We start from the raw sequence: 27941 nt of genomic DNA, 5'->3' as shown, positions 1-27941 counted from the left end.
CCGGAGGTGCCGCCGGCAGCGCCGCCTCCGCCCGCGGGGCCCGGGCCGTGCCGGGGGAGGAGGGGGAGCAGCGCCGCCGCCGCGGCCGGGCCCGTCCCCCACCGCCTCCCCCGAACACCATAGGCGGCTCCGGCACCAAGATGTCCAACCGGGTGCTCTGCCGGGAGGCCAGCCACGCCGGCAGCTGGTACACCGCCTCAGGTACCGGCACCGCGGCCCGCAGCGCCGCCGCGGGCGGGGGGCGGGGGCTGAATCAGCATTTTCCGCCGCCGGGGCTGGGGCCGGGGCCGGTACCGAGCTCGGGGAGGGGCCGCCGGCCCCGCCCCCGCTGGCCGGCACATGGCGGCCGGGGCTGGCGGCCCGGTGAGCGGGCGGGGGTCCCCCGGTGGCCGTAGCGCCCGCCTGCCGCCGCTGGCTCCCCCGGCACGGCCTGGCACGGCACGGCGGCTGCGGGGAGTGAGGGCGGCGGGGCTCGGGAGTGCCAGTGTGTGCCCGGTGCCGGCCCCGCCGCCGGGCCGCTGCCCCCCCCCCGGATGCCAGGGCAGCGGTGGGGGGCGGCCTGCCTGCCGCGCCTGGTCGGGGCGGGAGCCTGCGAGCAGATTCCGGCATTTTGGAGCGATTCTGTGGCTCGGGGGGGGGGTGCCCCCCTTTTTTCTATCCCCCCCGAGGGAGCACAGGCTGGCTGGGGTCCGCGGGTGCGGGGGGGGGGGCAGGGAGTAGGGCGGTCCAGGCCCCCCCGATAAGCCCCGGGTGAGCCGCTGTCCTCTCCGGCGCGCTTCCCCCGGCGGCGGGGGGAGCCCCCGGGCCGGGCTGGGCTGGCCTCTGCCCCGGGGCTGGCAGAAAAGGGCTGGAGAAAAGACAGGGTGCGCTGGCGGGGGGCTGCCGCTTCCCTCGCCCCCCCAAAATAAAGGCAAATCCCCTTGGTAGCGGCCTGGTGGCACCGGTGTGCGGGAGTGGGGTTTGGTGGGCGGGCGCAGAACCCGGCTGTCCGGGGGGGGGTCTGTGAAGAGTGGCCTTTCACTGGCCTGAGGAGCAAAGATCGTGACAAAACTGTAGGTGAGCAAGCCTGGGCAGACAAGGGGCTGTGTAAAAGAGTAGCTGGGAGGGAGGGGAGGGATACAATTTGGGAAAAAAAATTAAATAAAAAAATAGATGCGTTCAGGATCCCCCAACTGACATTTTAGAAGAGCTGGATGTGAAAAGTCATACGCTTCTCTTGGCTATAATAAGTGCAGTTTCCCCACTCCGCTGCGAATTAATGAACACGGTATGCAGTAAAAATTGGAAGAAAAGAAATACGGGGAGGAGAGTGGCAGAGGAAGAACCAGAATCGTGAGATAAATAGCTGGGGCTTCAAATGGGCAGGCGGTTCTGAGATAACAATAGCGAGTGATTGTTTTTCTTCAGAGTTTCATGTTCCAAACATAACTGTTGTGTCCTTTACACAACTGGTCTCAAATCTTCATCCAGTGTTGGTAGCTTGCAATGACGGGTTTTCTTCCAATGCTCTAGAAAGGTAGGTAGTAGTCTGTTTACAGAGAGCAAACAAAATCATCCCAGAGGTACAGATTCAAACACGTGCAGACGTTGAAGCTTTGTTGTAATGCTTCTCAGCTTGCTTGGGATATTGATATTTTCATTTATGAATAGGGCAGAAAATGGATTTGCGATGTGGAATAGTTAGATGACCTTACACATAAATCTTGTCATTTGCCTGATACTGGACTTCATACCAAGTTACTGCTGGATGCTTGCAAATAAGAATTTTATTACTTTTTCATAATTAATTTCAGAGGCATAGGTGCTGCCTTCGGATGTTTTCTTTTCTATAAAAATTCAGTGCATAATTTTGTTGCACTACACCTTGTAAGTCTGTGGGACTTGTTTGGCCAGCACTACTTGTCTGTTATAGGTCATCCAAAAGCATGTTGCTCCCATTGCTTTTGGGCAACCCTCTGGGTATGGCTTGTTGAGGCGGTGTGGGATGGTTGCCCAGACACTTACACTGCATGAAAAAACCCAAACTGAATCATGTTGTAACTTGTCAGAAGTACAGTCACCATAAGTTGTTAAATTGTAACTTGCAGTGTCTGTGGTGGGGGTGTGCAGTTGATGTTGCATAGACTGGAGTTTTGGGAAGTATGGGGTTTTTTTTCCTTAAACAAGAAAAGAGTATTATTTATGTCTCTTCTTATAGAACTTATCTTGTGCTGTTTACATAGGGTATGTGAGAGCAGGAAATCTGCGTTCAGCAAGACGGGGACTACCCATTAAGTGTTGCTTGGTGGTTGATTGTTGTGTGCTATTTTGGAGGGTCCATCAAAACTCGAGAGGAAACTAATGGGGACCAAGAGGGTATGTGTTCATTGTAGCTTAAATCTCCCTGTATTTTAGGCCAAACTTGCACCTCAGCTGCTATTTCAAACTTGTAACATAGGTTTGTTTCCCCAGTCATACTGCTCGAAGAAAATCGGGATTTTACAATGTGGTTTCAACCTTCATAGCTTCAAGTATGGAGCTGAAGCAGGGATTAGTGTTTGAATTGTGATGGCTTTTCAGCGTGTTCCCGCGATTCTCTGGGGATTGTGTTGTCAAGGCCTCCTACCTACTTTCTTCATGCTTACCGTCTCAGCCCAGAAGCGATTTACTGGGTTATATATAAACTGGTTAGCATTTAAGCTTCCCATTTCCTGAAAACTGCTCTCTTTCTACAGAGCCGCGTTTGATTACACGGGGCAGGCGGATGCCCTGGAAACCCTCATCCTGCTCCATAGTTAAGATGACCCTGTCAGAAAGAGTAATGAGAAATGGAATTTTTGAAGGATGTGTTCAAAATCATTACACCTGAAAGCACTTTAAAGAGGCTGTGTGAGGATGAGGTTTTTAAGTGGCAGTTTATTCTGAGGTGCCTGGTACCTGAGGGTAAAACATCAACAGAACATCCAGGATGATGCAGGGTGTCCTGGATTGCGGGAGGGGGGGGGCGAGGGTTGACTGCAAAAGTAGGGCACCCATTACTATGCTTAAAAAACCCTGCAAGATCTGGCTGTAGAAGTCAGCCCTGGGAAAGAAGGGCCGAAGTCAGCTGAGGAAGAAGACAAAGGATGGATCCAGAACACTGACCAGCTTTTGTGGCCAGAGGGTACCCTTGAACTGGATTAGCTGGATCCTCTGCACTCCAGGAGTGGAAACAGTATCAGAGGTGAAGCCACAGCCAAGTAAGAGGGAGCCACTGCTCTTTGTGAGAGTCGATGTAATGTGCGTCGGAGGGTTTAGAAGAAATGCCACTTCTTGTCTTCAGAGACTGCTCGTTTCTGTGGGGCAGCAATTGCTTCAGTTGAAAGTAGACCCTCGCTCCCCTATTTTCTCCAGCTGTGGGGTGTGCACTGCTGCGGTTCTGCCTTGGAAAATACAAACATGCACTATGTTCTGGTGCAAATACATCACCTAATTGTATGATGTTAATTAACATTTTAGAGCAGGTGACACTGGCTGTGCAATTACGCATATCCAAGGATGTTCATGTGCTAGAATGTCACACCTAACTATAAATAAACAACTTTGTTGTTACTGGAAGGAAGGTGAGGTCCCAAGCAGGAAGCTCACTGCTTCCTACTCACTTGATGAAGTTGAGAAGGGAGGCAGGGAGAGGAAGATGGGCTTTATGGTGGTGTTAGCATTTCATTTCCCGTGTGTTCTTCATCCATAATGTGCCGTTGTAAAGAAAAATCTAAAAAGCAAGTTCCTTAAGAAGTTTCTGTGCTTGAGTTCAGTATGAAGAATTTGACCAAAATAATCGTATCTTGTCCTTGGGATTTCTTGGTGTGGGGAACTTCACATTCGTTCCATGTCAGTCTGTGTACCATCTTATTGGATTTTAGATCTGGACCTGTGGAGCATTTGTCTGGCAGCAAACTGATGATGAAGTCTGGTCAGTTGTTCCTCCTCCTACTTAGCCACAGCACTGGATATGGGAAGCTTTACAGCTGAGCTTCCAAACTGAAATAGTGCTGTGACCATTGCTGATAGTAGGCCACTGGTCTAAATAACCTATGTTTTCTCTTGCAGACCTTGATCTGTATGTCTGCTTTTAAAAAAGTTAGAACTGGTATGTGGCATGCCACTGCTTCTGTGGACTAGCAGCCTGGTGTATGATGGCCACTAAAATGCTTGCAAAAAATGAGATAAAAGCATACCATGTAAATAAAAGTATCACCCTGTTGCACTGCTGTCATGTGGATTGTTTAAAAAAAAAAGTAAAGTATCACTGTTGTGTGGTGAAAAATATTACACTCTGATTTATTTTTGGATGAAAGTCCCGCTCCTGCTGGGTTAATTCAACCACCTAATGTCCAGACCTCCTGAGAAATTGATTTTGACCAGCAGGGGGAAGAGGAAGATTAAGGACAACTTGACACAAAAATGGCATAATTTTCCATGATTTTGAATGCAGGACAGATACATTCCTAGATACAAAAGGAGCAGCTGAAATATAACAGGAATGACATGCTGTCCCAAGCACGGACTATTTGCATGACAGGGTGTGGATGCTGTCTCCTGTTTTACTCCTCTGTGTGAGTAGATTCTGTAAGCGCCGGACCGTTCTGTGGGGAGTCAATCCATACATTCCTGAAATGAAAATAAACACTAGTGTATGTGCATCTTTTTTTCCTTTATAGCGTGCCATTACAAGTGAGATGTCACGCATTGGGGCGCCTAACATGGCTTATTCCGTGGCAGCTGGCCCGCCTTGCCTGGCTGCTGGAAGTGCTAATTGAATACTGTACGAGTCTTTATTAAAAGCATTTGATGAGACTTCTTGTTTCAACTTTTCCCCAGTCAGCTGCATGCTGATACAGACAAAATGCAAAGGTTTTTAGCAGGCTATTCCACATCACAGGAGTAAAATCGAATCAGGAGTGTATGTGAATAACAATACTACATGATGTGAAACTTTCCCTGCAAAATGACTTTGTCATTATATTAGGTATGGCTGGTTTCTCTGTTTTCCTTGACCAAGTCACAGTGCTCAGAGGTGTGCTTTGTGGTAGCCTGTGCCAAGTCATTTGAACTAGGAGAACCTTAATTTCCATACGCTTATTGATGAAAATGTGAGTCGGCAGAATAATTGCTGCGTTGACTTGAAAAGGCCATTGCGTTTATTGCCTTCAAAGCTATTTGTTATGATGAACCAAGTAAATGGCCTGTCTGAATGTTCGAGTTTAAAGTTCATAGTACTCTTGAATTCAGAGTTGGATTTCTGCTGCCTTGGCGTGTAAGTGGAAGAACCCCAAAGGAGGTAGGCACTGGCATCTCGTTGCTAGCATTTGTAAGGATTAAGCTTCTGACTTGTTTGGACAAGAAAGGCAAAAACTTCCAAGTAACTGGCTGTCACGGCGGCCAGGGTTGTTCAGACCTTGTCTTTCAGGCTGAGGTCTGCACAGTGGTGTCTAGGTCACTGGAAAGTACAATACTTTGAAGAACTTCTGCAGATGAGAAAAGAAATGAAAAGGCAGTTGTGTGCCATGAATGATCTGTTGAGAAATGATGTTCAGTCAAAGTTGGCCACTACTTTAGCACGTTTGCGGTCTCTCCTACTCCTTTGTAATTCCCAGTAAGACCTGCATTAATGCTTTTGTGCCGAGTACTGATTTTTCTGATGCCAAAACCCACTGTTAATAGCTCCGTGAGGTAGCCAGCTTCAACATGCAATCGCAGTGTGATTCTGCAATAGTACAGCTTTTCTCACTTGCACCTTCTGGGGCTTGGGGCCCTGGAGAGTGGCATGATAGTGTCTGTTTTAATGAATAGTGATGTGATCCCAGCACTTGTGTGCTTGTTGGCGTGAGCTGGAACTTCTTATCAGCACTGTAGAAAGCGTGTGCATTGGTTACAGCTGTTTCTGCTCTGCTCTGATGATGCTGAATACGTGTGATGTGTTCACCAGGCCTGCTGCCCATGGTTTCTGAGGGCAGGCAGTGCTGCTGGGGTGGCTTCCACTGCCCCTTGGCGTGGCTGCATCCTACCTTACAGCAGAAACCCTTCTCTGTAGTGTGTTGGATCTGAGTCTCGGCAGCAGCTGAAGTGGCTGGAAAGGAATAATGTGTGCAATCTTGTGTGTTGTTGGACTATGAATGCAGATGAGGGGTTGAGGAAGATGGTCCCTATATCATAAAAGGGTCTTTTTATGAAAGTGCTTAACTCTGATGTGCCAACAACCCTGGCACATTCCCCAGAATGGGAATAACTCATCACAGCTCATTCATAAATGTAATATACAAGTAATGAATCACTGTGGTGTTTGTAGATCATCATGGACAAATGGATCCAGGAAAAAAAGCAAAAAGCTTGTGAGGGTCACTGAAAGGAGAGAAAGTTTTGACCTGATCTCTGTTGTAGTGAAAGGAGCTTTCTGCAGTAGGAGGATAATTAATGTACTGATCATGAAATCTTAATGTTGTGACATTAGCTGGAGCATTGCAAATACAGCTATTAACTTAAATTCTTACCTTGCAATCTGTGAACAACTAATCGTAGTGTCTTGTAAATTTATAAAGCATTTGCTTTGCAGTTTTAAATACTAAATGCAATGTTTCTCTCCCTTTGGTCTTCTAGCTTTTTTAGATGTTTTATGGGGAAAGTAGATGTGTCATTGCTAGCTCTTTTATGAATTAATCATGGAACACAGTATTAATACGCAGACTGTATTATTTAACATTGTATACTTCAAAAGTATACTGGAATAATTTAAAACACAATTTGCAGGCTATTATTTCTAGCTGAGTCACTTAAATACAGTCAGAATCAAGATATTCCAAGTAAAGAACGTAGATTCAACTTTTACTGTACAACTAGAACTGAAAAAGAGCTTTACATTTGATGCAGTCCTGATGTTATTAAAACAGGCCTGCAAGTATCACTTAGTGAATACTTTCACAAATTCAGATTACATTTAGCATGTATTAGAGCCAAAAATCACTTTTCTCAAAGCTGTAAAATAGACGGTCATTTGTTTGGATCTCTGAGTGACCTAACTGCCAAGGTATTCTATCAACCAACATGCACCTATGTCATTTATATTCTTAATGAGTGGCATTACAGTTGGATTATTTATTTCTTAATAACTTCCAGTAAAGGAAATTAAAGAGCTAGTTGGATACTGGAAAACTGGGACATGCAAGTGAGAACTGCCACCAAAGAAGATTTCAACATTTCTGTTGTGGCTTCGGTTTTGTTTTCCCCCATTCAAGCATTACGTGCCGTTTTATGGTTGTCTTACAACATGTATAATGTTTATGTAGCATTTGTATAATCTTCATTTCTATCTTAATTTTATTTTTCATGTAGTTTGTGTAAGGTAAATTTCTGCCTTGCTTGTAGGCTGATGCCACTGTTTCATCAGTATTCAGTATTGGAAGAGAGTATACGCTAGCAGTAGAAAATGTGCCCATCAACGTGAGTTGTTGGAAATCACCTTCTGTTCCTGACAAATCCTAGTCTTTGCATAGATAGGCTTGTTCTTTATTCAAGGATTTGGCTTTTGTTGCAGTGAGAAAGAAAGTTGTTTTTTAAAAATTTTTTTCAAGTGGGGTCTGTGTTCTTTAAAATAATCCTTTCTGCAATTTTAACTAAGAAGAGAAACTAGTTAGTCCTTTGTCATGTTTCAGATTGGAATTTGACAATTGAATGAAATGTTTTTGACTCGCCTTCAAAGTTGCAGAGAGAGGAGTTCCTTTAGTTCCAGTTATTAAACTAATTGTGTGCCAGCCCCCAAAGTTTCACTGTTACTTACCTGGATTTTTCTGACGCCTTACAAGAATAAAGAGTTATTTACTTGGTACATATGCTATAGTATTTATTAGAAGTGTTTTCAAGGTGTAGGTGTTTTTATCAGTGTGTAAAGGTAATTAGAGGGAATAAGGCTCAGGAAAAATATGTTGGCTCCTGTAGGGTAGGAGACAGTCTTAGACAAATAAAAGCTGTCAGGTAGAAGCGTGAAAGCTGGGGACTGCAGTGCTCCTGTCGTCATGCTCCAGCATTGCTGCAAGTGCTGTACACATGGAACCAGGGGAGACCTGAGCAGTTTTCTCTGGTGCTGCTCTGAATTTTGGTGGAGGCTTAGGCTCTTCCAGTAAAAAAAACATTCACTGAGACTGAGGATGCAGAGCAAGCACGGCGTCTCCCCTACCCACATGAAAAGGTAGGTTTTGCACTAGTAATGGTGGCTGCTGGGACCGGAGCAAGTTCCCTTTATGTTGTGTTGACACTTGGCATATAAGCACTTCAGCCTCATGTGAGAGGTGAGCTCAGCTGTGGAAAGAATGTGCTGGTTTGGCTTAACCCACAATGCCCCTTGACAGCTGTAAATTGGGGTGATGAACCTCAGCATGTGAGTACTGGATGCCTTTGTGGTGTTATTCATGGGGTAACGCTGGCAGACAGAATGTAGAAGGATTCCTTCTTACTTGCTGTAGTGCTTTGAGGGGGGATAATGTTAACTGTAAAAATAATTTATCCTTTTAGGCAAGATATTTGAATAAATGTTGCCTCTAGCTGTATCCATAAATTTGTCTGTTAGAGACTTGGCCTGTGCCTGCCATTATTTTTAATTTGGCATAACTTCAGCCGGTTTCCAAAACAAAACAGGATGTGAAATATCCACAGAAAATGTCAGCATTCTTTTGTGACATACCTATATTTATACTTTACTTCATAGAATTGAAATGCAGATCTCAATGTTATGTGCTTCAGTGAAGCTCATATTTTGCTGCCTAATCTGCCTTTAATCAATAAAAGGTCTGATCTTACAGTATTAATGCTAAAGCGTATTGATTGTTGCATCCAGAAGGAAGGCTTTCTGTCCTTCTGTCCCGGTTGCCCTTAAAAACCCGGTGGCCCTCATCCTGCCAGCTTTCTGAAGCTGAGCTTTCCACCTGCAGCTCGGCTCGCAGCAGGGACCTCTCCCGCTTCCCACTGCTGCCAAGGAGGATCCACGCAGGAGGATCCACGCAGGAGGATCCACGGGCGGCACCGCTATTCCTCGCCCATGTGTTTGTCAGCTGAGGAGATGGATATTTGCTGCAGTTATCTCAGTGACTATTTGCAAAGACTTTTTACCGATTTAACTTAATTTACATATGAACTAAACTTGCTTATGGAGCTCTTCGTCAAGAACCTACTCATCTCCTATAATACAATTCCATATGGCAGAGCATATCTACTGTGGTAATGTGGGTTTATTTATATTTTGTATATCCAATTCAAATATTTTGACTTTAGCCTTAAGCATTGCCATGTTTGAGAAACTGGAAGGAAAACTTCACTGAACACAACAAAAAGTTGACGCAAATTGGGTAACAAGAAAATGACAGTTTTAGAATAGCCTCTTTAAAGTATTTGTAAGCATAGGAAGCTGCATGTAGACTGTACTGTCAGGTCACATGGATGCTGTTTGGACTTTTTTTTTCCAATTTTTTTATCCCCCTTTAGCTAAAAGGTCAGGTGGATATGTTGTACTCTCCATTCTCTCTTTCCGTTAATCCTTTGGAGAGAGAGATTTGATTACATGTTTTAATAAAATAGTACAAATAAGTATCAGTTGAAATGGAAACTTACATTAGGTTGAAGTTAATGATTTAAAAAGGCACCTTGTCGTTGCATAAGTGAAGAAATCTGAAAGCAGGTGTGTTACCTGGTCCTTAAGTAAACACTGACAGAAGTTTAATCCCTTGGGTCATACAGATCTGTTGTTTTCCTGCCTCTAGGAAGAAAATATTTGTTGCTTTGTCAGCGCGTGTGTCTCTAATAGCAGACTAAGCAAACATGGGCATCTTACTCTGCTACTGCCCTGTAAGAGCAGAAGTTTTGGCCAGATTTGACCAATCATAGGAAATGATGAAGGATTCTGAACTCTTTAAACTGTTCAGCAAGTTAACCTGATGTGACTTAACCAAAGACAAATCGCATTAACCACCTTCTTAATGAAAACCCCTTGCTAAATACGGGATGGAGGAAGGCCAGGCCCTGTGCCTTCGTGGGGAAGAGTGTCCCCAGGCTGTCTGGCTTTGCTTGGGAGTTTCTGGCCTTTCTGCCATGGTGCTGCCTGCAGACCTTTGAGGAGAAGGGCTCCAGTGGGGCAGAGTCGTGCTTTGTTTAAGTCTCTGGATGGTAGGTGTTTGGGAAAAAAAAAAAAAAAAAAAGCAATAATTTGTCCTCCTGTAGAGCTTCATTCAGAAAGTACTTTATCCTTCCACCCTCTTCGGGAGAATTAGGAAGTCAAATTTTTTTAAGTGATTTGTGTCTTCACTGTTAAGTATATAAAAAATAAAAGTGGTAAGACTGTTACAGAGTACTGTTTTGTTAGTTTCCCAGTAGCTTATGAGGAGGATGGAAATAGAGATCTATTTATTTTTACTTCCCCAACAGCCCCCATTTTCTAAGATGTCGTTATCCTTATTGCTATTTCATGTCTCTGCTGCTTGTAATTTGCCCAAGCAACAGAAGCAGCATAACAAAATTGGTGTATGCTTTTTTGACGATTCCATCATTTCACGAAGTCGCTGTGCCTTGCCTTGTTGGAGCGACCAAGGCACTGGAGGTGAGTGTAGGCTTAGGCAAGCGGCACTGCATAGCCCACCTTCTTCATGTAAGAAGGCAGGGTTCTTTGGAGCCACAGAATTCATCTTTTTTCTTGTGAAACACGTGAACTTTAAGTTTTGTATAAAAATTGGTAGCTTTGACATGCACCACACACATACACCACCACCATCCCCGCCCCCCCGCCCCGGGTGGAGAAGGCTTTTTGGCTAATCACTGGTGAGTGACTGGATTCTGCACGAGTTGACATCTTTGTTCCAGTTCTCTGTAGTTCTTGTCAACTTTTCGGACAGCTGTCAGCTTGAGGTTTGAGCTGTTTGGAACATGGCTGTGACATAGTTTCAGGTATTTAACTTAGTTTTTGCCTTTTCCTGGCAGTTGGTGGGTTTTATACTCCCATGGGGAAGGTGCGGAAATCTACAACGTGCATGGTAGAAACGGCATATTGCACCACACTGTATAGATAAACTCTGCTGACATAGGGTTCTGTCAAAAGTGTAGTGTCAACTGAAGAAAGTGCATCTATTTTTCTCTTCTAATGATATGTTACTTGTAACACTCGCAGCTGAATGAGTTTTACTTGAAAGTCTTCATACTGCTGTTCAGTATGGAGAATGTTGCACTGTATTAGCCAGCCTTGCTTCTTCAGGAATAGCTTTACAGCAAAAGTTCTTTGTGATGGGAAATAACCAAAATGCGGGGGTGGGGGTGGGGTGTTAATGTGGTATTTGTAGAAGGCATTTTTATCACCTGTCAGCTAATTGAATTGAGAATATTTGCCGCTTGTCAAAGTATAGAATTTAGTTTAAAAAAAGAAGTTAAATGTTGGATTGACCAGTTGTGATGGTTAATGTTTTCAAGAAGTTGATCAGAAGTTGCTAAGGCATTAGTATAAGCATGCTGGCTTCTCATTTTAGATTTTTCCTGTGTATTTACACTTTTTCCAGGTGGCACTGTGTTTTGTGTTCTGATCTTATGCTTGCCTAATAATAATAAAGGGCTAAATACCGTAGCCATCAGCTACCATGTCAGTACGTAACGTCTTTGTATTATAGCATCTTCCTGTGTCAGGCTGTTTGGGTATAGGTTGTCTGAACTTTTTACTTCTGTATTCTATAAATATGTTTACCAGAGCAATCAGTCATCTGTTAGCCTCTTTTTTGAGGCCAACAGCCATCCTTTCTAATGGTGAAATGATATGTGCATCAGCCCACAGAGCAAGAAACTGTAAGTGTGTGTTTGGATGTACAATAAACATGTACAATAAATGAACTTCCTGGACTAGGAGGCTGAAACTTTCCCGCTGTAACCTTCAACATTACAGGCATGTTGGGTTTACTACTTTTTTTTAAGTTGAAGTTTAAACACAGGCTTTGATGTTTAAGATGATTTTAAAACTGTTGGACTTTTGGACTTTATTTGTTAATTATTGAGGTATTTTAGATTCTTTTATGGCTTCAGTATTTCCTTGCCTCTTCACAGGACCCCAGCTGAATGCACAACTAGAAGGTTGGCTTTCTCAAGTACAGTCCACAAAAAGACCTGCTAGAGCCATTATTGCACCGTAAGTTTGAAATCTGTTTTTAGCATATATAATACTTGGTGGTTTAAATGCTTCTTTGAGTGATTTGGAAAACTGTTGAAAGCTAGCATTTGGGTGAAGGGTATGTCGTGTGATTTCTAAATAAGTATTTTGGATATGACATAAAATGGAAGAAATCTCTGCGCTTTTTGGTATATATGATTAATTTCCTTTTGCTGATGGACTGGAGACTTAACATTCACTTGTGATCCAGTAAGACATGTAAGAGGTGTATTAGTGGAGTGGTAGCCTGAGGTGACAGCTTTTTCAATGCACTTCCAGTATAGAACAGCTACATCTATTAAGAAAACCAAACCAAACAACAAAAAAACAACCACCAAAAAAACTTAAAAAAAAGAAGCTACACAAAAAACCAAAACACACAAAAAAAATTCCACCATCCCCCCCCCCCCAATCAAAACTTAGAAATGCTTAAAAGTGATGAAACTGTTCAGTTACTCAAATTGGTTTACTTTTTTTATTTTAGTTTGGTTTTGTTAAGGTTTTTTTTTTTTGTCCACAGCAGAAATGAGGATAATCTAAACTATTAATGTAGAATTCAGTTTCCTGAGGATAGTTGAGACCTATAATAAGAAAAGTATGTTGGCCATTCCAATTTATTATGAGTTGGAAGGAAACACTAGAAAAAGCACCTTAAATAGGATGTTTTTCCTGTGCTAACAGAGCATTGACATAATGTTTGAAGTATTCCATAACAGTATTGAATGTACAGAAGAGATTGTCCTAAATATGCCTTAGTCTTTCTCTCAGGAGTGTAGGAAAGAGGCCTTTCAGCTGCAGGTCGGGTCACCTGGGTTGTCTTTCCAGAATCACTGGGGACCTTCCCGTGGTCTCACCGAACTGTTTCATTAACTGTGCCTTTGTTTTCCCACCTGTAAAGTGGGATATGGCTAATAATATTTTTGTGGAAGACTGAGGAAGCCTGCAGCAGAGGGCATCTTTTAGAAGGCTCATTTGACATTGTCAATAAAACGCACCTTGCCAGCTCACTAGGTCTCCGTCTCCTGTTTATTCCCTTAGCGTGTATGTTAGTACCTTTCTGAGCTTTTTAAAATGAGTGAGGTAAACGGTAATGAAGTAAAACCCCAGGGTAATTTTGAGGATAACTTGTTCCAGGTGTCGCTCTGTGGATGAACATACGTGTAGGCGAGCATACATACGTATAAATAAATATAAAATCCTCCAGTGCTGTTAATGGGGGACTTGTATCTTCAAACACACTCTGTGTCCCTGGACTTGCAGCACGTATTGTTTGCGGTATCTTTGCATAGAAAGATCACCTGGAAAGATGTAGTTGGGGGTGTTGCACATACTTCACTCAAAATAAAAGGTAACTATTGACTTAGGGTCGCAGGCGCTCCAGGTGAGCCCTGGAGGCCCAAGCACTGTGCCGTGTGGCCATGGTCTTCTGCTGTGGACGTGGTGCCGAGTGAGCGTGAGCTGCCCTCCACCAGCTGGCTGGGACTCTGGAGAGTGAATGTTCTCTGGAAGTAATGCTTTTAGCAGTGTAAACTGAATCTTCACCTGTTTTTAACAGCCTTGAAGGGAATGGCTTTTTAGGTTTGGATGTAATACTTGAAACAAGTAGTCGGGATAGTTATGAATGTTTTTGGAGTGCACGCAGGAACACGGGTCGAGAAGGGCTCCAGGCCAGAGTGGTGGGAAGTGATAAAGCATGTTTTGTGTTCTTAGCGAGAGCAGCTACCGTGCTGCGTTCCGCTTCTCTCCTTGTGCCCATTAATTATTTTGCTGAGGTGGTATTCTTCAATGACAGAGCGTTTTTATTCTCTGTATATCTGCTGTAATGTAGTTGTGTCTCTGCCAGACCCCTCTACCGTCACCCTGCTCAGTTACAGAGCATGGTTAGCAGAGCTTTCTGCAGCAGCTTGCTACTCCCTTGTCCTCTGGCTGCACTCTTGATACTGCGCAGTTGTGTTAGCCTGCCTACTGGTTACCTTTTATAAATAAGGAAAGGTGCTTTGATCTGGGGGCTGGCTTACTAACTTTGAAGTAAATGGTCAGTGATAGTTCTTTTAACAAATAGTCTCTTGTACACGCAGTACTGCAACAGTGCTCTCCAGCTCTTTCAGGAGTTGATTTTTGGACCGCTTTTAATATTTCTAGCTCATTGGGGATAAGTAATAGTTGGTATCTTAACATTTATTAAGAACATCAATGATGCTAAGCAATATTTTAACATGTTAACGTTTTGTACACTCTGATTTGTAGCCATGCAGGATATACCTATTGTGGATCTTGTGCAGCCCATGCTTACAAACAAGTGGATCCTAATATTACGTAAGTATTGAAGTTTTTCTTTACAAAGCATAAGTCAATGCCATTAGAGCTCTCTGAGGAGTTGAATGTTCTTTTTACATTGTACAATGTACAAGGTACATTGAGTACCTTGAAGTACTCAAATTTTAATTTTGTACTTTCTTTAGTCTTCTATGCATACCTTCTGTTTTAACACTATAAATGTTCAAATTGTATGTTACAAAAAGAAAAAAATAATGTAGTATTGTTGAACTTGAGAATGTAAAGCAGTAGTTTTCACAAAATACTGAGAATTGTTGGTAACTAATGTTTTAGAAGGGAGGGGTTAAAGGTGTTCTTTTTGCAGGAAATAACATTTAATGTACTTTATTGCTTGATGTTCCAATGCTTTTATAAAGGCCCAAGCTGGGTTGTTTGGTTTTTTAACTGGTGGCAGGGTGTCTTTGGTTTTTTGTTTTGTTTGGGTTTTTAAGTGTATTAAAATATTTGATCATGATTCTGCATTGGTTTTTCAGTGCAGGATTATGGGCTGAATACTACCAGGATTCTCTTCTGCTGTGGAGAAAGTGACCAGTGTGTGTATATAATATTTGAAGTCAGTGAAAGTTACTTGTCATAATAATTTTAAGTAGACTTGTGTTTTTAACAGCTCAACAGTTAAAAAAAAAATTAAAAATTGAAAAAAAACCCCCAACATGCTACTGAAGTCTGTGCTTGCCTCTGAAAATACGAATCCAGTTATTCTAGGTTAAAGGAATGTAATTCTTATGTGTTCTGCTGACTGCAACACTTTTTTAAATGACAAAAATTTAAAACATCTCCAGTATTTACTCTAAGTATGTATTTTGCAATGTTAATAGAAAAACTGGCTATGTCTGTCAGTTGCTTATGAGATAGCGTGTTGTAATGCTCTCCAAAGACAATGGTTTTGATTCTTTCTAAACTATTGTAAACAAAGTGAAGACGGCTTATGGTGGGACAGATAACTAGGTTCTCTGAAATTTCTAGGAAAAGTTGTGTTCCCCAGGTTCAGTGTTGTGAAGTTATTGATAGAACTTTCTGGATCATTTGCTGTTTTACCGCATGGGATGTTTAGTCTTTCAGCTGAACTATTGCACGTTTGGATATTTTGTTTCTATGAACTTGGTAAAAAGTTTTAGTATAGCTTGCTATAGCACTCCACATACAAGGGAAGGAAAAAAAATCTTTACGTGTCTCCCACCTCTTTTGTCAGTGCCAGAAACAGGCTGATGTGATCCTGAATCTGAAAAGATTCATTTCCTATAGGGTTTAGGTTTTTTTAATTTACATCCTGTGGCAGGAGACCTTAATCATGATCTAATCAAGAGGCAGGAACTGAGGACTTGATGGAATAACATCACGATGATGTGTGAAAGCTTGCAGTGTCAGCTAAAGCTGCAAATGTGCAGGTCCAAGTCCCTGTTGTTGATGCAACAGCTGGATAAAACTGACATTTGAGAATGACTTAGATTTGGATGTGGTGAAATCTGGAGTAAGGCTAATCACGTAAGTAAAAAGCTCTGAACAGATGACAAACCCATGATCCTCGCTTGAGGGCACATATGTGTAGTTGTGGAGGGCTGTGTTAGTCCAAGGAGAAAGTCCAAAAATCTGTTCTAAGGGGCTATAACACATCGGTCAGCCTCCAGATGAGTCCAGTCAGACGGATTTCTAGCTGATGAGTGCCATCTGATATATAACCTGTTTACGAGCTTTAAGGCTAGGGGAAGCTTTATTGAGCTGATCTCATGATCATTTCTGCGATACTGAGCAAGGCTAGGCCATGAGTTGATCTGTGGTCTTACACCCCGAGGAGTTAAACTCTATTGGTAACCACCAGAAAGCATCACTTTGTACGTTCTTATTAAAGTTGTTACTCTGAACCAAGTCTCTGTACAATTGCAGCTGTCTAAATTGTGGGCTTTTGTGTTAATTGTTGTAGCCGAAAAATTTTCATTCTTGGGCCTTCCCATCACGTGCCCCTTTCCCGATGTGCACTTTCCAGTGTGGACATTTATAGAACACCTCTGTATGATCTCCGAATTGACCAAAAGAGTAAGTGATTGATAAAGCTTACATCTTGAAGATTGCCGAGGCTTGAATATTAACTGTGGTACTGCAGCGCTGAGGAATCTCTTGTTGGGCGCTTCGTTGCTTTTAAGAGGCATACAAGTATAAATCTGTTTTTACTGCAATGAAAGCTAATTTCTGAAAGATCCTGGTGGTTGCAGGCGTTGCTGTATTATAATCTTAATGTCTCTCTTGCTCCTTCGAGTAAAGAATTCTCAGTCTTTGCTTATCTTTTCCATTATGAGTGTGTGCCTCTTGACAAGCGATCTTTAAAAGGGGTCTTAAAAGTAAAAGCTGTTACATTTGAATAATAGCCCACTATGCACCTGCTGCATTGTTCTGTGAAGTAGTCTGTCTGCAAAAAAATAAAGTGCTTCAGTTCGTTTGAGTTTATTTCTGTTAGAGGAATAATAGAGGAACAACGAGCTGCTTTTATTTGGATGCGTTGTTGTGCATCATGACTTTTTGTACCTAGAACTTAAAAATTGTTAGTCCATGAAATACCAGTCTTTCAGACTAAGCTTGAACGTGTGATGAAGGTAAATTTGAAGTTTTGACTTTCATGTATTGTGAGGTATACTTAAATAATACGATATCTTTTTCAGAGGGGCTAATTAGCACAAATGTATTGCTGCATCGTTATGACTGTGATTAAGCAAGTTAGTTCAGGCTTTCTACCCAGTGCCTGCAGAAATCCCTGTAGGTAACAACTGTTTCAGTTGCAGTAGAACTCTCCTTTATGGAGTGGAGGAAGAGGCACAGCCCTACATCAAATTCTTCCTCCAGTGGAGAGTTTTCAAAATGTAGAGATGACTGCACACCACCAAGCGCACTTGAGAGTAGAAAAATAACTTATATATCTGGATTACTTAACCAGTTTTCACTGTCTGTAGATTTCATGATTCGGTTAATAATAAATTGTACTTAATAGTAATGCATCCAGAAAATTTTTTTAAACCTGTGACAGTGTAGTTTGTGAAGATAAGAATTCAGTGACTGGGTAAATGCATGCATATTTTCAAATATGTTTTATTTGGGTTACTTACATTTTGTATCATAACTGAAAATCTTTCTCAGTATACTAAAAAGGTCACTGTTTTAACACACTTATTTTAACAACTGAATCAATTGTGTTTGTGGCTTAATGGCTTGAACTTAATTTTCATCCTGAATTTATTTAAAAACAAGTGGTTTATGGTGACAGCCCTTGGAGGGAAGTAATTTGTTGTAGTGGGTTTGTTCTGATAAAGATGGACTGTAGCTTGCTTTACAGTGTTTAAAAAAAATAGTAGTAAAAATTAATCTTTAATTCATTTCAGTTTATGGAGAATTGTGGAAGACTGGAATGTTTGAGCGTATGTCCCTACAGACAGATGAAGATGAACACAGTATTGAAATGCATTTGCCTTATACTGCTAAAGCCATGGAAAGGTACTATGGCTAATTACCTCTACAAGAATGAGCATTATGTGCATTAAGTGTTTGAACTACATGTGAAGTGCAGTAGGAAGGAATAATACCCTTTATGGTATATAACACCCTATGGTATATAATACTCATGCTCCCCCACCCCCCAATAAAAATCTTGGGGAAGGGAGAATCAGAGACCAGGATTAGTTGCTGTAACAGAAACTGCGAGCAGAGCAAACGCTGGAATGATGAAATCGGAACACCTCTTACAAACAAGTTTATATGTTTATATTGACTGAATAGAGATAATATTAGACATGCTTTCGTGAATTCTTTTCAATAGCTGATTATTATTTTTTTTGCAAGGCATTTCTGAAAAGTTCAAATACTAATAGGTGTTTTCTGTGGGATTTGAAGCATGTTTGGAGTCTTAACACTGATTTTGAAATCAGGCTTCTGTTTACAGCTGCTATTTCAGATGAGTACGTTGAATAATTTTTTCTTTGAAGGTGGTAATTTTTGTCAATTTGTGGTAGGGTATTTTTCTCCCTCCTGTGTCTTTTTTGTAACTTTTCTTCCATAGTACTTGTAATTTTTCCTGGAGTATCAGTATACATCTGGGTGCTATCTCGAGCATTTTCATAGATGTTGGAAAACTAGCCAACATTTGTGCAGCCATCTATACAGAGAGAAGAGAATTTGTACTTTATTGCTGGTTTCATTGTGTCCTTTCTGTTTGTTTTTTTTGTTTGCCTGGTGTTTTCACTTTGCAGCAAAGATAAATACTGTTTGGGGGGATTTTGTTTTCTGAAATTCAAGTAGTTTCAGGTTCTAAAACAACTTCCTAGTATGACCTTACCAAATTAACTAAATCTTCAATTCAGTAGTGCCCTTGTAAAACATTCTGCAATTTCAGTTAGCAAGCCCTGAAAAAACTTCAGTTGTTACTTGAATTACAACCTCTTTTCTTTTGCTTATAAGCCATAAGGATGAGTTTACTATTATTCCTGTGTTGGTCGGAGCACTGAGTGAGTCAAAAGAGCAGGAATTTGGAAAACTCTTCAGTAAATACCTGGCTGACCCTAGTAACCTCTTTGTGGTTTCTTCTGACTTTTGCCATTGGGGTAAGTTTCACATCTCTTCATTATAACAGTATGATGAATATTTTGTAGCGATTTTCAAATACTGCATTTTATTAAGCATTGAACGTTTTAACTTCCTGTAAATGTATCTTTGAAACTTAAATGCCTTTGTAAAGCTAAAAAAGGATTTTTTTAAAAAATCTGGAACAATAGATGAAAAATACTAATGTGGTAATGTGTTTTCAGTGTAGTGGAGGAAATAAATGGTACAGGTGTTTGGGTTTATATGCATCTCTTTACTGTTGCAGTGAAGTAAGTGTCTGAAGTTTCTTGCTCTTTTTACTCTTCTTTTAAGCACCTCAAAGCAATTTGCAAAACTAATTAGCTAAAAATTCACTGGACATGGCAATATCCCTCTGATGGAAATAAGTTTTGTACGTTTTGCTGCTGGGTAAGATAGCAGATGGAATATTTATGCCAATTCACCAGAGCTATCCCAGTTCATCTTGGTGGCAGAGCTATAAAGACTCCAGAAGCCTTGACTTCTGTCCTGCTTTAACACTGTATTTTTCTTCTAAGTGTGATAATAGCTGGAAAAGGGACTGCTTCAGAAAGATACGTTTTATGTTACACAACAGACCTTCTTCCCTTTTTTCATTGTCATCTTTGGTCAACTTACGTAATTAAGTGCATATTTTACTTGTCTTTGAATTGTGGAATAGGTGGAGGTATGTAAGAATGACCTGGGTTCTGTTGTGGCTAACGAACCATCTAGAACTGTTCACTGAATTACCATGAACTTTTTCTTTTAACCGTCATTTACTGTGGGTATTGTTGTGCAAGCAGAAGTAGCCTGACTCCAGGGTTGACTTTGTCAAGAGGGATAGCGAAACGAAATGTTGCTTTACTTTTTTAACTTTTAGAATTGGATTCCAAGGCAATAACAGGCAATTAATAAGCAATACTGCAGCGTCAGTTCTACATAGTAGGATTTTCTTTAGGAATATAGCTGCCTATCATGTATTTTTTGCATCGCTTCTGGGCTGCTACTTTGATGATTGCCCTAGAATTTCCTCAGTGGAGCTAAAAAGTATAAAATAAATGAAGATTACGACTTTAAAATATTATAATTTCAATAATGTAGTAAGTACTAGGGAGTGTTTTAGCTACGATTTTTCCCTTTTTTATTTTATACATGATTTTTGTTTCAAGGTCAGAGGTTCCGTTACAGTTACTATGATGAATCCCAAGGAGAAATTTATAGATCCATTGAGCACCTAGATAAAATGGTAAGTTTTCAGATTTGGTGGAACTAACTAACAAATTTCTCCTGTACATTACATTTCTTTGAACACTTAGCAATCTCTCTAACAAAATATTATAGATTAGCTATTTTATTGAATGTATACTTTCCTTTGTTTACCACGATAAGAACGTAGCTGTTGTTTTTAGCTAGTATCTTCCATTTTACTGACTGCGCACCATATATTGCGGGTATAATCTAGTAAGCGTAATTTATGAGAGTAAATGCATGTTCACCTACCTGAAATGCCCTAGTGTAATGTAATTCCTGTCCACATACCCTCTTGTGTTTTTGAGAAGCTGCAAGAGTTATGAGTTGAGTACTGGGGTAGTTCAGGCTTGATAGCTGTGATACCTGCATATCAAAAGACCATTGTGATTATGCTAATGGTTTCAGCAACAATCTTTTTGAGGAGGAAAGGCTGTAGGGAACTGTGCTGGCCCGGAAGGCGAAAGTCATAGTTTCCTTGGGAATAGGCTTCCCCCCACCCCTTGCTCTGTAGCAGGTGATGGGGAAAGGCAGTAGACCATACCTCATTCTGGGTTTGGCAGACGGCTGAAAGGAGAGCTAAATACGTAAAGATCGTGATGCCAATTATGTTGCATTTTCTTTGCAGTCACAGGAGCCAAGGGTTTATTTTTAAATGAGAAAAACCCTGCATTAACGTTCGAGACTATACTTAAGGCACAGAATAGAAGTAACTGTTCTGGAAATACGTAACCTTAAGATTTGTTTTAAAACTGTTTGGATCATTTATGTAACTTCTGTAAAACCTGTTAGAAGAGAGAACTGTTGTTCAGGGCATGTTAATTTTTTTCCTTGTCTTGAAGGAATAAATCCTATCTGCTGGAGGGATATCTGGAGTTGTTTGCTTTGCGTATCCATATTAACCTCTTTGTTTTTCCACTATTCATCGCTGGAATGGAAACAGTAAATAATTTGCCTTCATTCTATTTATCCCATTTTTATTAATTCTTGTTGTCAGTTGAGAGGTTTCTCTATAAAGACAAGTGTTTCTGCAGGTCAGAGTGTTTTTGCAGGAGAGCAGATTAAGGTGCACTAGCAAACATTAGTTTCCCCCTGTTAATTTCTGTGGTGAAAGCTTGTAGAAAGACTGGACTTTGGCATTTAATTACTTTTAGCTGAATACATTGCTGCACCAAGTCTTTCTTTTGATAGTTATTCAGCCAAAAGGATATGACATTTGCTGTAGCATTGAAAACGTCTGCTGTGCAATGACTGTGAAAATACTGGTTTTCAGTCTTAACTGGAAAACTAAACATGCCGCATAGTGGTATACTGCAGTTATTTTTTGTCTGTTTATAATGGTTCTATATGTGAACACATGACTCTGTGTTCAAACTCTGTACAGAGGAGGCTTTGCTTTCGGTGAATTTCAGAAATTTCTTTTTAGCAGTATTGTGGGTACACTTGGGATGCTATCTACAATGCCACGAAGATCTCCCTGTCATGTTTCTCCAGCTTTTGGAAGGAGTTTATTCAATTTTGTATGCCCCATTCAGTTACTTCATGTTTCCTTAGATAAGCATTGAATTTTTTTCATTTGGCGTGCTTAAGGAACTTGTATTGTAACCACTAGGCCTCTCCACAGAGAAAACAGCATTAAGATAGAGACAAAACCATACTAAAACCATCAGAGATTTTAACCTCTGCTATTACTGGCTAATAATTTTATTGGACCTATCTAGGAAAGCAGTCGGCTGACTACTTGGTAAGCAGGAAGGTATTCTGGGTTAAGATGAAATTACTTTTCCTTAGAAATGCCCTTGTGGGAGGACAATAATCTCTTCCTTATTTAGAATGGACCTTAAGTACAAGTGCGTGATGACTTTCCTGGCTGGTGCCTAAACCACGCTGAAGGCTTTGGGCATTGAAATTTTACGAACTTGGTAACCACTGTAAGAAATTTTATTTGCTGTGATTTTAAGTTAGAGCCCCTAGACTCCAGCATTAAAAAAAATAATACAGAGTAGTAAGTCTTTCTGGGCAGACATGGGCTTCTCCATGGCAACCCATGGTGTGACCGCTGTTACCTTGGGGGTACCACAGCGCACCTTCTGAGGTGATGGAGAAAGGAGTAAACAGCCCCATGCTTCACGGGGGTACCTTGGGGAAGAACCCTCAAATGAAGAGTTGTAATTAAGCAACTGACATGCAATAATTTGTTTGTATATCATGACCCGATGCCTATTATCTTTGTAAATAGAAGTGGGGGAGTATGCTTTAAGACGTTGTTGAGGAGCAATTATTTTTTGATTATGGCTAGCCAGAAAATGCAGACTGCTCGCTTCAATCTTCACTGCCAGATTGCTCATTTTATATCTATTTATGAAAACTTAGGCCTCACTGGAGTCCACAAGCGGATTCTGTTACCCTGAAGGCTGACAGGGGAGGCTAACGCAGGTGCTGAGCAGAGCGGTGCAGGAGCAGCCTGCGGCCGTTGTGCCGGAGCTGTGCACAGCACGGGTGGCTTCTGAGCTGCTGGGTTCTGGTGGCTTCTGCGGTGCCACTGCAGTGTGCCAGCACCTTCCACAGTGCTGCAGCCTGGGAAGGCTTCTTAGCTTGGGTGTAATGCAAGACTGACACTCTGCCTGGGTGCCCAGCTCTCTGCTCTGCTGTGCCCAACCAGTAATTTTCCTGTTGTTTTTTTTTAATCTTCTAGTCTGAGTGACTCACACATGCAAGATGGTTGAACTGGCTAGTGCTAAGACCAAGTTTGTTTCATCTTCCCTTAAGTATGCTACTAGTTATTTTTTTTTTAAGCGTGAAGAAGCAGCTGAAGTAACTGATTGCAAACTTAAACTTGACCAGCCAAAGGATTATTGGAGTATAGTATAAAATAAGCCTGTGGATTGTGGTTTGGGTGTTTGGTTTTTGTTTTGGTTGGGGTTTTTTTGTAAGCTTGTAGATACTTGATCCTATAGGATATGATATTTAAGAATGTAACTGCTTTTAATCATATTGAGTGCACTGTGCTAGGATATCGTAGATGCCATTTACAGTGTCTGGTTAACTGAGATATGCAATTTCTGTGTGGTGCCATAATAACCATGTGATAAACTGCAGAACTGTGTGATGTTTGCATTTTTATCATGTGGGTTTTGTCATGTATTTTAACCCTGTTCTAAACCATGCCTGGCTGAGTTATTTTGAATACTGAAAATTATTAGCCTAACACTTCTGCTTTTTAGAAAAATAAAACACAACCTGACAAAAATGTTTCCTTTGTTCCTCAATGCCATTTTAGACTGAGAAACAAGCTTGGTAGTCTTTGCTCCTCTGCCACAACGATTTTTAAATCCCAAAGATTGAAAAGTTCAGTACAGCTGAATGCTTATAGGATATGTGTTAATACCCATTTCCTATGGATTTTCTCCAATCTGTGATGTATGGAGCTCTGTTAGCATTTGCTGGGATGAACTGCATAGCTCTAAATATTTTGCAGTGCTGAACTGTGCATTGAAATAAGCTTACTAGGCATTCTGATAAATCCACGTCCATTCATCTGAGACAAATGCTCAAATGCCTCTGCCCAGTATGTTCCAGTGACTTATAGCTACGGGTCTTTCAACTGAGCAGCCATTTTCATTTTTTAAAGTCATGAAAGGGTTTACAAATGGATAAAATACATTCTCACAAGCTGTTCAGTATCTGAGTAAGTTCCTTATGCATGTTTAGTTTCACTTGAGTATATAGTTAAGTTTGGTTCTGCTCTCTTTAGCTGTGTATTAACATGTACAATGTACAAGTAAATGGATGGTTCAGAGATGTGCCGCTTAAACTTTAGAAATGCAATGGTATCTGTGCAATCACTGCTAGTTAGAGAATAGCTACCTTTATTTTTTGGCACTCATTTAGGTTCTGTAGATCTGGAGTGAATAACAGCTGTAATTACCAGCCAGGGGTCCAACCATCGTCTCAGTGACCCTGGAAAAACTAAGCTCTTGCCAGCAATTGGTCAGCATAGTTTGGTTTTATTTTTCCATAAAATTTATCTCTTTCTGAATTCATTTTATGTCTGTTTTTATTTAAAAGTACACAGAGGTGGTGGTTATGGTTGTCATTTTATAATCCTCCCTGTCTCTCCTGGGAACAGCTCCTCGTTGTAAGCTGTGATCCAGGCTGAATAATTAGCGTATCTCCCAGATCAGCCAACACCCTGGCAGAGTACTTAAGAGGTTTCATTCTTGAGGTGGAGACTACAGACAGACTGGCTGCTTCCTGCATCGTGATTTCTCCTTTATCACCCACCCTTTCCCAAAAGCATGGGAAGGGCTGGGACAATTGCAGAAACCTCAGGAGAAACTCTCTCCCTTTCTGCTATCAGCCTCCCATTGTTGCCATGCGAAGTCTATGGTTATTTCCAGTCTTTAAGGAAAGCCTTTTGTTTCATCAGCTACATATAAGAAGCACAGCTATGTGTCTTGCTGAATTACTGTCTGGAGCTCGTTTACCTGGTGAAGGGTATTAATCATTTTCAGAGGAAGGAAACCTACAGGAGGAGGATGGAGTCCAATACAGGCAAAATGGCAAAACCCATGATAAACCCCAGACAGTAATTGATTTAGACTTGCTTTAAAGTACTCTGATTGTATTAGATCTGCTCCGTGGGGTGGGGTAAGAGTAGGCTGTATCTGGAGTTGTAGGGTTCTTTTTGCTTTTAAGAACGCAAATGTTTGTATACGTGGAAGGTTTTGTTTTCCGTACATGTGGTGGTTTTCATAGTGTGACTCCATGGGATCATGGGTCTCGCTGTAGATGGAGAAAGGATGTATATATGTGACTGCCTCGTGTGAAGTGGAAGCGTCACCTCCTGGCTCTGTACGTCGTTCCTGTCGTGCACCGACTTTCTAGTGCTTTAGGGATGTTCTGTTTATGCTCCGAGCAGATGGCCAGTTGTTGTGGTTTAACCAGGACACTAGTCTGTGCCCAGGTCAACTGCCTTGCATGCCTGATGTGTCAGGGATACGTTACACTCGCTGCGTGCTTGAATTGCATGTGTATATCGATGATTTGTCAAGCCGTTCTGGACATGCAGGCAAATACTCAGCCCTGAGTTCTGTTATCAGGGAGAGGAGATGGAGGCAAGATTTCGTCCTGCTTTGCCCTTGTAGTAAATTTGTCTGGTTATTGCTGTACAAAATTCTGTGGAAGTAGGGCACCCTTGGAGGTGGGGATCAGCTAGTCTACGGGAGGAGCTTCTTTAAGATGAGCTTCTCCGGTATCTGCAAAGACAGCTTCACAGATCTGTGGATCACTGACAGCTTTGGAAGAGCTCCTGCACTTTTAGTTTGGCAAGGGACGGCAGCAAGGTGACTACAAGCTAGAGCTCACGTGCCGAGATTCCCTTGATACCCTTGATACAAAGTAGAGGTTTTTTACTCCTGCAGTATTGTGTTGTCATAAATAGGTGATGTATAAGTACCTGCTTATGAATGTGAGAAGTAATCATTGCTATCGATTCTTTTTCAGGGTATGAGCATTATAGAGCAGCTAGATCCTGTATCTTTTAGCAATTACTTGAAGAAATACCATAATACAATATGTGGAAGACATCCTATTGGCGTATTATTAAATGTAAGTAACTTCGGATTTGTGGAAAATTTTAGCAAAATGCTGAGATTTGTTTTAAACGCTGTATTGCTGGAGTATTCCTTAGTTCTGAAATGGCAAGTCTTGAATTAATTTATTTTTCCAAGTGTTCTCAGTTTGGTCTCCAATTTCCATGTCCTGCATATAGACAAATGTAAGCTCTTACAGGGGCTGAGCATTTTCAGTTCCCCAAGGGAGATGAGGTACCATGTTCCTTTTGAATGTCAGTGAAATAGAATCACTCACTTTCTCTTGGCCCTAAATAAACAAAGAAATAAACCCATCTCCCTGAAGAAGTGTGTACTTAGTCTTTTGAGTCAGTACTTACAAACACGCCTGTATTTTTTCTGTATTGCTGTTAGCTAGCTATTGAGTGCCATGTGATGTCTGGCAGCGCTTTTGAGTTTTGCAAATATGATGAGAGATTGCCTCTGTAAGTATTAGTGCAGTGCACCGTTAACTCATAAATTAATGGCAATTAGCGCTCAGATTAACGGGTACTTTCTAGTTACTGTATTCTGCTTTGGCGATGCAGTGCAGACATAAACCTGGCTTAACTTAGTTGTTTAAATTGGGTCGCAGCTGCTTTACAGCACTACTGGAGTGCTGCAGATCTGTCATACTGCTTGAGCGAATCTCATTGCATTTTCACTGTAATTCAAATCTGAAGCAGGAAGCGTGCTAACCTTTTTAAAAGGGAAAACTTCAGTCACTGGAAACGTAGTCTGTATGGAGAACAGATAGGGGAACCTTTGAAAGTGGAGTCTATAAAGGTTTGTATGAGCAGTGTCAATATGGGGGATGCATGCAGCAAAATTCATGTGACAAATCTGCAAAAATATCCAACTCTTAACCCCAGATAACGATTATTCTTGTGAATCCGAGCTGAATTCTGCTTAGTCACTTTTGCCAGTTGTCACACTTTAAATAATCGTGGTACGTTCTTTTTCGTTAATGGAAGAAATACAAACTAAAAAGTGTTAATAGGGTTGGCTTTTTTCCTTTTACATCTGTGTGTCTGCATGAATCCCCTCTGGAACCGAAAGCATTGTTTGTAAAGGATCTGTTTCGAAAGGTTACTGAGTATTGCTTTGTAGAACTGCATGAATGTACATAGTGCAGTGGGGGGAGCGTCAGTGAATGAAACGGCACAGAAATGGGTTAGGTCCACACATCACTCGGAGGTGCTTATATTATTGTGAGACATGGTGCAAGGACACCCGGGGAGAGGGCAGAGGAGTGAGATGTAGAAAATGTCATAATTTCATTGATACCTTTTTTAAACAGCTTTTTTTTTTTTTTTTTTTTTTTCTCCCTTCTCTCTCTTCAGGCTATCAATGAGCTCCAGAAGAATGGAATGAATATGAGCTTTTCATTTTTGAATTATGCTCAGTCAAGCCAGTGTCGAAACTGGCAAGACAGCTCAGTGAGTTACGCAGCTGGAGCACTTATGGTCCACTGAACCGCTGAACGCTCAGGGATGGCACCTGCACACACGCTGTATACGGGGTCCCAGCCTAGCCCTTACAAAGATACAGTCCCTGGTCTTTGGGTATACTGAAACCTCAAACTAATAGAACTCTCTTCTTTTCTAGTAGGTGTAGTCCTTCCTTAGTTTCAACTCATTTAAAAAAAAAAATGCTTTCTTGTTTAGGACAATGGAAGGAAGGCTGGTATCAAAACATTTTGTGATTATTTTTTTTTTTTAAAAAAAAAAAGATAATGGCTATGAAGGCATGGTGGCAGACAGTCCTTACAAATACAACATGTAAAGCATTTACCATATCCTAAATTTGCACTCTTTGCAGACCTGTGCACATGTACTCAGCTTTCAGAATAGTTTTGCAAGTTGTAAACGGAAAAAGGGGTGGAAGCTTTTTAATAAAAGAAAAAAAAAAGGAAAACAACGCATTTATAAATGATCCTGTATTAGAATATAATAAAACTCCAGTATAGTCAGTTACTA

General features: G+C 41.3%; 1 protein-coding gene across 1 annotated transcript; it reads left to right on the top strand.

Moving 5' to 3' along the window:
• On the top strand, positions 1-27941 carry MEMO1 (mediator of cell motility 1). The gene is made up of 9 exons (XM_037405033.1): positions 1-201; positions 12079-12160; positions 14429-14497; positions 16440-16552; positions 17887-17998; positions 18959-19101; positions 20272-20348; positions 25856-25960; positions 27306-27941. Exons 1-9 carry the CDS (start codon positions 141-143, stop codon positions 27435-27437), a joined length of 894 nt encoding a protein of 297 aa, XP_037260930.1. The 5' UTR covers positions 1-140; the 3' UTR covers positions 27438-27941.

Source organism: Falco rusticolus, chromosome 12, assembly GCF_015220075.1.
Source record: "Falco rusticolus isolate bFalRus1 chromosome 12, bFalRus1.pri, whole genome shotgun sequence".
In the NCBI taxonomy this organism is placed as follows: Eukaryota; Metazoa; Chordata; class Aves; order Falconiformes; family Falconidae; genus Falco; species Falco rusticolus.
This window is presented reverse-complemented; position numbering and strand designations above follow the sequence as displayed.